The 12,185-nt window shown below is 41.9% G+C and overlaps 2 protein-coding genes across 2 annotated transcripts in view; one reads left to right on the top strand and one right to left on the bottom strand.

Moving 5' to 3' along the window:
* LOC145457678 (ATP-dependent DNA helicase Q4-like) overlaps window positions 1-12,185 on the bottom strand; it is a 195,643-nt gene that overhangs the window by 168,626 nt on the left and 14,832 nt on the right. The window lies entirely within an intron of this gene.
* On the top strand, window positions 6,579-11,613 carry LOC145457075 (uncharacterized). Its single transcript, XM_080335237.1, has 2 exons — window positions 6,579-11,167; window positions 11,417-11,613. Exons 1-2 carry the CDS (start codon window positions 9,001-9,003, stop codon window positions 11,506-11,508), a joined length of 2,259 nt encoding a protein of 752 aa, XP_080191363.1. The 5' UTR covers window positions 6,579-9,000; the 3' UTR covers window positions 11,509-11,613.

Here is a 12,185-nt window from a genome sequence, read left to right as displayed (position 1 = left end):
GTGGCTCGGCTCTGAAGACTATGTCATATCGAGCCTCCCGTCTACCTTGCATGTCGCATTTCACTGTTACATTTTTGTAGTGTTATGTTGATATGTAATGTATACGAATAAAGATTCTCTCTCTCTCTCTCTAAGCAGTCTACATTGGATATGTCAGATTATTATGATATCGATTGCCTTAGCCCGCTTGTTGCGTAGGGCTCCAGAGATGCGTGGCGCTGTTGATACTTTTTCTATGCGCTTCGCTAAAAGCGAGCACACACCAGCCTTTCCTTGACTTGTAATGGTAGAACTGGGTCCACAGAATGTATTTGGTCCCTACCAATTTTCGCGCAATCCTTCAGCTGTTAGAGATATTTCTAGTAAGAAAAATATACTTTCAAGTAATAAGATTCACTCAAGACAGCAAATTTAGATGATGTAAATATATCATATTGTAGTAATACAACTACAGTGTTGAGTTTTCACTCTAGTCCCCATAAGCACCACGTCGGTGACCTTGCCGAATTCCGAGAAGGCGAAAAAGTGCAAACTCTGTTGGGCCGAATGGACAATGGACATTCAGTTATTCACAGATGCGAAAAAAATACTGCAAATCCGTTTTACGTAAGTTACATTAGAAATATATATACAGGCTACAGAATGAATATAATTCAAATATCTGTGATACCACTGTATTACTTTTGACGCAAAAGGTCCCCGGCCTTCAAAAAAACTATTTGGTGATTGAAAAATGCTAAACCAAATTCCAACGTCAACGTTTATAGTGATATTCCAGTGAAAAACAAAGGTATGAATTTGGTGGTAACATTTTGGAATCATTTGGCAGGTATGGCCCGCAAGCTTTCTAGTAACGGATTGAATCCGGACAGCGATACCAGTTTAATTCGACACTCCTGCTGTTAAACTTTATTCAACAATCAACATTTTACCTGCTGCATTCGCGGACCAAGTCCTACCCATACGGATCAAATAAAAGCTTGTAATGTATGCTCAATTGCTCATGCTCAATGCTCCTTGCTCACACTTAACTATAAAAGCGACTATAGAAAGTATCGACACCCGCCATCAACAGCGCGACGTGTCTCTGGAGTTCTATGCAACAAGCGGGCTAAGGCAATCGATATCATAATAATCTGACATATCCAATGTAGACTACTTAGACGCAGCCTATATATCTTTATCAGCTGAAGGATATTGCGCGAAAATTGGTAGGGCCCTAATACATTCTGTGGACCCAGTTCTACCCTTACAAGTCAAGGAAAGGCTGGTGTGTACTCGCTTGTACCGAAACGCATAGAAAAAGTATCAACAGCGCAGCGTTTCTCTGTGGCGCGTTTGCACATCGCTATTGCCGCTCGGCCGCATCCTTGCTCTTAAGCCAGTCTCTCGTTTCGCCAGACAGCATTGTTGCGTCACACTGCCAATCTACTCGACAATGAATAATTGGGGGCTGATTGTGGAGGTTCCAGGGCCGCGAGCGGAATAAAATTTATATTTTCGTAATCAGTGCAGAGTCAGCTTTCGATTGATATCCGATTCATCAAATTTAATGCTCGGCAAGCCGGTCAAAAATCACCGTCAAATTGCCTGTAGCCAAATGGAAACTGTGACGTGATACAATTTCATTGAACCGTGCGATTTGCTTGTGTCGACACCATATAGGACACTATGGTTACACCTTCCAGAATTCCTACCTAAGTGTTGGAGGTTTATCTAGGCTCCTCCTCGCCCTATCATCCGTGTAAGCAGTGTCTTATAAAAGCCCAGAAGTGGACCGTGCTACAAGTCGGCAGCTACGGAATAAGAATGAAGCAAATTGGCTTAGTGTAAATGACCAATTGACCATAGTAGTCGACAAACACCATGAATACCACAAACAACAACAACACCTTCTCGACGCGATCAAAGCAGGGAAGGAATTTTAGTTAGATGTATTGTATATTATGTGTCTGTGTGTGTGATAAGTGGACGAAAATATACAACCCATCGATTATTATGATGAAGAAACAGTGTATTTGGAACCATGGCAATTTCGTTGCGGTAGTAAGTACGCTCCGATAGTCGGCGCTCAACGAACGACAGCTGAAAAATAGTTAGTGCTAGTATCAAGCTCCACAGTCCACACACAAATAGAACCGGTTGAACTTCTTCGCGTTGAGCGCCCGTTGCCCGTTCACCATACATCTATATACCGTAACTAATCTGAAGTTCAAGTTTATTCATAAAATTTCATCATTTCAAAATTCACGAGACTGCGATAATGAAAGATAGTAAGGCGCCGAAACGACTGGGGTAGTCTTTGAGATCAGACACCCACCTGGGCCTAGGCGACGTAAATCTGTCCTGGTTCGTTGCGAATTGCAATTTTATGTTTTTTATTCTGTTAGCGACTACGGTTTTATCATTTCAAAAACACGGCAAGATTACGATAAACTGAAAAAATAGTTAGGTGTCGAAACTTGAGAGTCATAGATATAGATTAGGGTTACCATATTTTGGAAATGTGAAACGAGGACACTTTTTCAAGATTCTCAGACTTCCAATACCGGAGGAAAATACTGAAAAAATTATATATTTTTTTGCACTTCGTGGTCGGTTGACTAAAAAAAAGGTCAACGTTCTGGCTCAGCTCCAAAAATGCACTTTTTCTTTCACATTATAAAAAAAATCTCAAAAAAAAGGACATTTGGGCGTCATCCGAGGACACTTTCAAAAAAGTCAGAAAAGAGGACAAATCCTCTTAAAAGAGGACGTATGCTGGTAACCCTCTAATATAGATGAAGTGAAAATATTTTATCTGAGAAAAGTGTCTGTTGCTAAAATGTTTTTCCCGGTATCATCCTTGATTTGAGACCACATATTATTTGGAGCGCAGTGACCCTTACAAAACGGAAGCTACCCTGGAGTCGGGAGGCATACCTTTTATTGCCTCGAGATGGCGGTATAGGTACATTCTATTTCAGTGATCGAAAAGAGGATTCTCTCTTGATCAATGAACCGTGATCGATCCACGTGGGATGTTACAGCTGTTTCTCTCGCATAGTGCGGTGCACAATTTGCGCACATACACTCCCTATGTTAACATTGATGTTATTTCTTGAAAACTGCATCAAATATGAGATAAGGCAGTCGACGTGTACTTATCCTTAGATTGTTCGCTGTTATTAACGGTGTTGTGGGAGGTACATGCACAATGCTTATCCTTATCGATCATTATAAGCGCGGTTCTATCGACTTATTCGTACCAAAGCTGCTTTGATTCATATATTCTCCTCGTGTTTTGCCAGTAAATACGTGGTCACTGAAGCTGAAAATGTATAGACCAGCAACTAATGGTTGACCGAGTCGCCATCAAAGTATATCACGTCGAAAGTAATGCACAATATGCTATGAGAGTAGCTGTATTACAAGAGATATGTCATTTTAAATATAATAAATCAGCATGAGGGTCGATTGTTTCAAGATGATGCGAGGGTGAGAACTGAAAAGTGGTGTGAAAGTGACAGTTAGATCGCAGGACAGTCAAAATATCTATGCCTATCGTCAGCGTCACTTCGTTCGGTTTGTCTCAATTTATGTATGGCATTGGACACAACGTATAGGATGAAATGAGCTAATGGTGTCTTTACACTCTTAACTGAACAGTGAACACTGAACACATTTCGAGTAGCACCCGTGAAATCGATTAATACGCTGCTCACGCCCTGCTCACGTCAAATGTTGACATACAGATTATTCACAAGCGAGAGGATGCGTTTCGCGTTGTTGGCTTGTACACAAAGTCTTTTCTAATGGGATACGCGTATCATTCGATCGAAAGCTTACGCATGTGATCTTGTACATAACGGGACACCAAAATATTGCCTGCAGCATTTTTGTACCGCCGATAGTAATGTTCATTGTCACTATGAGTTTATTCTTCAAGGAAGCGACTGTCGTCGCTCAGGCAATATGGATTACGGAACCGACCTATTACTTGACATTTGAGATAGTTGCAGTTTAGCCGAATCATAGCAAGGATGAAGATACTTGTTTGTATTTTTTAGAACGGTCTCTAGCATCCAAACAAAGTTACGAGTTGCAAGGCCTGCTGCTGTCTTTGTTCTCTGTGTTTTGTCGTTATTTTGTTTCTGTGATCGTACTTGGTCTGATATTGAATGCTATATGATTACATCATCACCATTAAATTGTAATTCACATTGTCCCGTGCAGCCAAAATATTTTATTTTTTGCCGAAACACTAAACTGTCTATCTGTAACTAAGTAAGCTAGAAACATATTTATTATTGTAATCGGGACTCTAATCACTACCAATGGTTCTCAAACTATTTTTAGACACGTCCCCCTTTAATATAGTGAAACATTTCGCCCCTCCCCCTTATCGTCATTTCACAAAATGCAACCAGAATGCTAGCAGTCCCAGCGGCATGGAAGGTTATGTATGTGAACGAGATAATTCTCGTTCGGACTATACACAGAGCAATAACTATGAATTGGAGGTAAATCGCTTTTCAGTTGACCGCAGCTTTGCGCCCCCAGTTCGAGTTCCACTGCTCTGTACATTCACCAGTCATTTAAAATCTTGATATCATGAAGATCATAGATCAGTGGTACATAATCCCTGGGTGAAGACCCGTATAGGCGTATACGTGGGTGACTGTGCATTTGAATAAAAGGTCGCGACAATGTTTAAGTTACGAAGTCTAATTTGGCTATTTTTCAATTGGAACATACGCATCCGACATTCTTCGTGTTGTCGTATATCGCATCGGATTATGCATTTTGGTCCGGGCTAATTACACTCGGTGCCTACGAATATCGTAGGTCCCGAATACACCTCATAGATATATCACTAAGATCTGTTTGCCTTTTAACCGGATGATTTTCTGGAGGTCAATATATCGGGAAGAACACCTCATTGAAATAGAGTAAAATTGAGTACAATTCATCTACCGTCATAGTTCGCATGCTTTTGTGCTGGTATGCTTCAGAAGCAACCGGCAATTGCAGCCACTGCACACATGTAGAGGCTGGTGTCGTTTGCGACTGCATTAATTGCGAACAGGGATCAATCTTCCTCTACGGTTATGGCTGTGAACGGTAATTATAGTGTTTTCCGTCACGAGGAAAACGACTGTCAGCGGTAGTTTCAAGGTTTTCTGTTCGTTATGATTGTGACTCCACAATAGTGAATTGCTAAGGTTCCTGCGGATACTGTTGATGCTGGTATCATATACATGAAGCGCCGGCAATCGATTCGTCAGAAATACAATGTATGCTCAATGCTCATTACATTTAATATGGCACTTGGCTTCGCTTAAGTAATGTAGGGAGATGCACGGCGATCATGCGAGAGTGATTATCTCAAATTAATTTCAATACAATCGTACAGGATGATTGTTGCGATTTGGCATAATCCTTGCTCTTCGATCACATTTATTTGATGAATCTTGTTTGTCGATATGAAATCCAATCGTAATTATAACCAAGTCGCGACTATAAAACTTCCGTGTAATTGTAAGAGTTGCATTCCTTAAATTATATCGAATGAGTGGGAGTAAGGGTCTTTCCGTCACACAGCAGAGAGTTATGATGAGGTTAATGGATTGATATAATATTCATTTACTTGTTACAATTTCATGTACAAGAACGGTCGTATATTGATAAATATCAGATGCGAACTAATGCTCGTAAAAATTCGGACTAAATTGTTACACATTCAATGCGTCACTCGAAACATTTGTAAGCTCAGGAGGCTATTACTGTCAGTAGTGTCGGTGTAAAATATTTTAACAATGCGGTGGCGTCGCAAGTTCATTGCGTATCCCGCCTTTATTTTCACATCGGTCGACATGGCGACATTTTCTGGAAGAGAAGAGTATAACCACCATATTTCTTACAGTGGTGTGGACACAGGCAAATCTCATGGCTAATAACTGTGATTGTGTTGCGTCATCCTTTCCATTTGACCAAAGGCAATTTACGACACTATTTAGACTAGTTTTGTCAAGCGGGAAATTTGATACAATTGGTACAAGTAGTATCAATCGAAGGTTACCGCGGTACTGATTGCGAAAATATAAGTGTTATCCTGGGACCCCTCAAAACTAGTCTCGAATTTTGCATTGTAACGAAATTTGGCATTGTGACTCACCAATGCCGTCTGGAGTGGTTCTATACCAATCCCGAGAAAACCATTACCGAGAATGGACATTACCGAGAATGCCATTACCGAGAATGGACATCACCGAGAATGGATATTACCGAGAACGGTCATTACCGAGAATGGACACCACCGAGAATGGACATTACCGAGAATAGCCAATGTCAAGAATATAGCTTACTGGGACTGAAGTTGTCGAGAAATTTATACCCGAGCATCTATACAGAATGTGGCGACGCTGTGATGCGCACACTTGACCTGGGCATATGCATAACATGCCTACATTGCATACATTGCATTCTCGGTAATGTCCATTCTCTGTGGTATCCATTCTCGGTAATGTCCATTCTCGGTAATGTCCATTCTCGGTGGTGTCCATTCTCGGTAATTGTATTCTCGGTAATGGTTTTCTCGGTATTGACCGGACACCGTCTGGAATAAGATGCCGCAGCTCAGCAGCAAGTGAGGAGCAGCGCAAACCGCAAACGTATTGGCCATTGTTGCGCAAGCGAGTGAGCATTCACACTTTCATTCTCGCTGCGCACTTGCTCCTGATCTGCGGCATCTTATTCCAGACGACATTGTTGCGTCACAATATCAAACTCCGTTACACTGCAAATTTTAGGCTGATTTTGGGCGGTTCTAGGACCACGAGCAGAATAAGATTTATATTTTCGTAATCCGCGCCGCGGCAGCTTTCTCTTGGGACCACTTGTATCAAATTTCGGGGGAGTAATTTGCGATTGATCAAATGGAAAGAATGACGTAAACCAATCGCAGTGAGCCATGATATTTGCTTGTGTCTTGCTCCACACCACTGTAGGAGAATATGGTATAAAATGTGAGATGTGACCACCTTCATGTATAACTTCGTTCTCGTCTTGCTTTAGTTCCTAAGAATACAATTATATTGATCAATGATCATATATATCCTTCCCCACAAAATCACATATTAATTGACTATTGTGTATTGAACGAATTAATACCAGGATCTCAAATTTAGTATTATATCACCGGCATTCACAATTTTTGTGACAGATTATCTTCGTATCTCTTTTACTTGAATTGGTGTCGCTGAATCCGAATCTGGCGTTATTTTGTTTCTGTCACGTCACGTTTTTGAGATAATATATATTCATTATAATTATATAAAAAATAATAAAATCTTTATTAAATCGTCTTGAAATGTAGAGGTTGTTTTAATCAGACTTCGGAAATTTTCGTATTTACGGCCTTAGTTCGTGGGTAGTGGTGTAACTTTCTCTCTTCGAGTCCAATCGTCATCTGTCGTGTGCAAATAGTAACTGTAGGCTGGTGATGAGCAGCAACAATTTGACTTTTGACGAAAATTACATCAAACTATATCTAGACATTGTGGAGAAGTTTACTATTTCAAAGCGAATTCTGCAGTTGCATTTCTTGAAATACGTCGTCGTATTTTGAAAATCCGCGTCTTCGATTTGATATGGACGAGTGTCGAAATCCATTTCCTCAAAGATAGGTGGAGGCGAATTGAATAATAACGTGTAACGCTTCCGCCGACTGCAGATTTGGGCATGATCGCAATCGTAACATATTTGGCACCAAAATTGATAATAATCCGGCTTTTTGATGAAAATATCACGTTCAGCCTAGTCATTTCTATCCATCAGCTCGTCCTGAATTTTTTCTTAAAAGTGATTATGTATATCACAAGAACAAGGGATACCGTGGCGAGGTTTCATTCGTTTGGTGCAGATTAGGATAAACCGTCAGGAATTTGTTATTCAGACGACTGTTCACTTATTTGCTGAGACTGACAACTTCAAATCGAAAATGATTAACCTTTCTTGTTCCAACTTTTTCCTTTTTCCATAAACCCCCGAAAAACATCTCTAGACAGCAATATGTTTGTATCAGTAGGCCTACTCGTTGGCAATTAAAATGAGGTTGTACGTACGGAATAGAATATTTCATCGCAGAGGGCCGTTCTGGACATTCATGGTACACGACTTTCATTTCGCGATGATGATAATTCCACATGTTACAATCACACTATCTTTTATCAGTAGCCTGCCGTTTCATTCAACAAACTGACAACCAATAACTCGTTTTCTCGCTATGATGAAACGGATATAATAACATCGCACACACCACTTACTTTATTGACAACTCGGGGCACCTCGGGTAATTATCGCGCATAACCTTTTCCGACTTTATGCGCCCGGTTAGCAGTTTTTAATCACGCGATTACCATTCACCTGGATCAGCTAACTTTATGATCTCCGCCCTGATGAGCTACCAAGGTGGTGACTTTGAATAATCGACAACCAAAGAACAAATGAACGTGCCCAGATGTCCTCATATATATTGTTGAAATTCGAAAAGACGTCCGTGATTGAAAATAGATAGAGACCCACTGAATATAAGTTCGACGAAAACTATCATTCTGCGCTGCGTCAAAACTTTCAGCCCAAGTTTCATCATAGGAGATTTCAATGACAATATTTGATCAGTTGCTGTTACAAGATCATCGTTCGCGTTCGGTCAATAACGAAAATTTGATAAATTTCTGAAATTGGGAAAATGCACTGCGAAAAATCCTGACATGATAGCGCAATTCTGAAGTCAGCATTGAATTCAGCAACCCAAATTTAGTCTGGGTCGATCAAAGTTCAAATCGCAATTTTTTCTCATTTTTGTAGACCAGTGAATTGGTTGTTTCCTAATTGGGAACGAGATGTGAATCTGGAACATTTCTACCAATAGCAGGATTGAGATCGTTAATTTATTGTATGTATCGAAATGGCACGTGTTTGGAGCGGATAAAATTTCAGTAATGTAAATTGTAATGCATGTTACAGAATCCGTTAGATAAATATTACGATATGGAATGCGACGTGCCGGCCAAGAAAATGGCGGTGCCCCCGACTGGTTCAGATGGGTTCACATTCTCGGAAGAGCAGATCTCCAATCAATTGATAGACATGAAAGAACAGACGGACTTCATGAAGAGATTTCGCTGCGCACTAGGGGTAGCACTTCGAGAAATTAAAACCCTGCGAACGACCTCTGAAAACGGCGGGGACGTCGCCAACAAGGCGCAGCAGCCTTGCGATGCACCGCAGGCCGTCCTGCATTCCCATCTTCACGAGGATAAGCATCATAACGCGAAGTTGTCGGACAGTGTGAATCAATGTGTGCGCGGGGATTTCGCTACCACGGACTTGAGAATATTGAAGGAATATCTGAACAAGATGGAACACAGCACCTCAGCACCGAAACGCAGTTTCAAGCATGTTGGCTCCAAATCTCTGATCGAAAAATCGATCCAACACATTGAACGATTGAAGGGCACCGTCGAAAGCAAAAACACCTTGATCAAAAGACTCTGTCAACAGCTGAGTCAAACGAGATCGATTCGCGTGAAGCGCGAAAGCAAACTGGAAGAAAAACTCCTCGAAATATCCAACATGAAAGAAATCCACGACAAAACAAGACGGTCATACGAGAAGCAGGTCATCATCTCGCGAAGTCTGAGAGCCGCGCTGAACTCACAAAGGCAAAAAGTTTTGTCCTACGAGGGCGTGGTGCAGCGACTCGAGGATACGCGAAGGGCTTTCGATTCCTTGAAGTCGCAGGCCGGGCATTTGATGAGGTCTCTTTCAGACAAAGACCGAGAAATCGCGCAATTACACGCGGCAATCGGCGAAAGTGAAAGGACGAAGGAGGAAAGTCGTTCACATGAGCCATCGGGTAATAACGGCGCTCCATTCGACGGGAAAGCACAACCGGAACAGACGAAGTGTCTAAACTGCGAGCGGAAGAACAAAGAACTCGACACGCTGCGGGTGAATTACAACCGCGTTTGGGATGATTTCGAGCACTACCGACGCAACCACCCGCCTCCTCTGTCTCCCGAAATGGGCCCCGCGTCGCGTGACTACGGCCAAAGCCACCCGTATGGTAGGCGGCGAATGCACGCGCCATACACGTCCCAGGAGAGTTACAGGCGGGTGTCGAGACCACCTTTGAGAAGGCGACTTAATTACGGGAACAGTTATTCTAGCGCCAGTTCTGGCGGTAGGTCTACGAAAAACGTTTCCGGCGATACTCTTTTGTCTCCGATTGACGAATTTGTCGAAAACAACCCAGAAGATACAGATGCGGCCCGAGCTATGCCAACCACTTCCAATTTTCAGTTCTATGGTGTCACCAATCCTAGTCAATTTCCGTCGACGGCTGAAACACAGTCGGCGAGCAACTTTCCTCACCACCAACAGTATCAAAACACTTCACATTGTGACGACACAAACCGAAACACGACTATTGAAGAAGGCCAAGCACGAAATAGCAATCAGCAATCAATTTCTGGAGCCACGGAAATACACGAGACCGTCCTTGGCGGTGGCAATGTGAAAACATCATATCTAGAGCTTGGAAACAGCTCGACACCTTCGCCCAGTCATTCGTCGCGATCAACCGCTGACGCAGAACCCCCGCCGTTAGGTATGAATAGTTTTATTCGACAAGATAACGCACAGTCGATCAATTCGCAGTTTGACAGCGAACCCGTCGAGGATACTCGCTTTTCTGACCTTCCCGAATCTCTCTCGCCTACTCTACCCTTTCAACAGGGGTTTGGTGTCGTGTGGCACCCCGCATTAAAGGAAGGCGCTAGTAGCGTTTCTAGCAGTCGATTTGAAACGAACGACGACGTTAAGTTGGAGAAATTAGACATTGCCCAGAGGCCAACGCGTATACAGTTGTTTGGAAGTGATACTTCACAATCAGAGGAGCAAGCCACTAGTCCAACGGCGAAAGGAAACTCGACCAGCTCCCATTGCGTTTCTTACATGGGGCATAAGATCGATGTGACTAATTTCTCGATCCACGCGTTTCGCGACATATTGTGGTCGTTGGATGGCGGATCTGAGTCGGCAGACGCTTTTATAAAGTTTCTGGCTTCGACTGCGAAGAAGTTGAACGCAAGTCCGAAATGGGCGGGGAAGCATAGCATGGGTAACCCGAGCGACTGGTTAGCTCTCAGGGGATTGTATTGATTTCGTCTCGTATAATAGTGCGCGTGAAGCGGCAGAACTGTAGCCTACTTTCATCCTTTTGCTTGTCTACATTACGATTACGATACGATCTTATCTTATCCTTGACGTGCCTATAGCAATATTTGATGGTGACTGTTCAGTGTTCATATCGGTTGAATGATTGGAAACATTTTGGATTTTTTGAATTAATGATGTTGAAGTTTTGAAGGTGGTATGCTGCTGTCTGCGAAGGATTGGATGAACCGCCGTAAAGCCTCTACCGGTTATTGTGTTCAAATTGTCGAATCGACGTGTGCTTAATTTTACTTTTCTGCTCTATGTGCAATACTTTCTCACTGTAAAAAAGGTGCTTATTTCGCGAATTGAGAATAATTGTATAATCAAATATAAATTTACTTTACGTCACATGAGTTTTAAAATGTTGTCTTCATCACTTTGAAACGAACAGTAGTAGTGCTTTTCATCGAAGTCTCATATGCCACCGCAGTGACAAAGTAATCTACCTATATTTAATATTTTTACTTTTCGGAATGTGAACACGAATTCGGCAATAAATATATAGAGCGTAGGCGCGTTGACCTGGTGGGTCACGCCGATGGCGGTAATCAATTATGGCTTGACCGCGAGAATTATTTATGACCGCAGCAGCATCAATTAGGGATGTGGGTGTTTGGAAAAATTTCAGCAATCAATGTGAACTGTGAAGGGAAATGATGGCAATGTATTTTTTCAATTAAGAGCACCTCGCAAAGAGTGTATAACCATAGACATAGACCAATCGTAACGAGAAATGTTGTTACCTCACCAATGCATTGGAAATCTACTGGCAGGAGATGTGAACATTAAGTCTTACCAACCCAGCAAACACAGAATATATTGCAGATATATTTTGTATATGACTCAACTACTTCAAAATATATCTAGTCATATGTACTGTTTATATAAATCTGTCGACACATTTGCACATATATAGGACA

The sequence above is a fragment of the Botryllus schlosseri genome, chromosome 15, assembly GCF_051294905.1.
Source record: "Botryllus schlosseri isolate E-star chromosome 15, Bs_hap1, whole genome shotgun sequence".
Taxonomy (NCBI): domain Eukaryota; kingdom Metazoa; phylum Chordata; class Ascidiacea; order Stolidobranchia; family Styelidae; genus Botryllus; species Botryllus schlosseri.
The sequence above is the reverse complement of the archived record's forward strand: the minus strand, read 5'-3'. Positions and strand labels throughout refer to the sequence as shown.

Excerpts from the sequence above, each read along its gene's own strand:
- LOC145457075 (XM_080335237.1), top strand. The coding sequence starts at position 9,001 with ATGTTACAGAATCCGTTAGATAAATATTACGATATGGAATGCGACGTG. Across the intron at positions 11,168-11,416 it reads GGCGGGGAAGCATAGCATGG|GTGGTATGCTGCTGTCTGCG; the intron begins GTAACCCGAGCG and ends GAAGTTTTGAAG.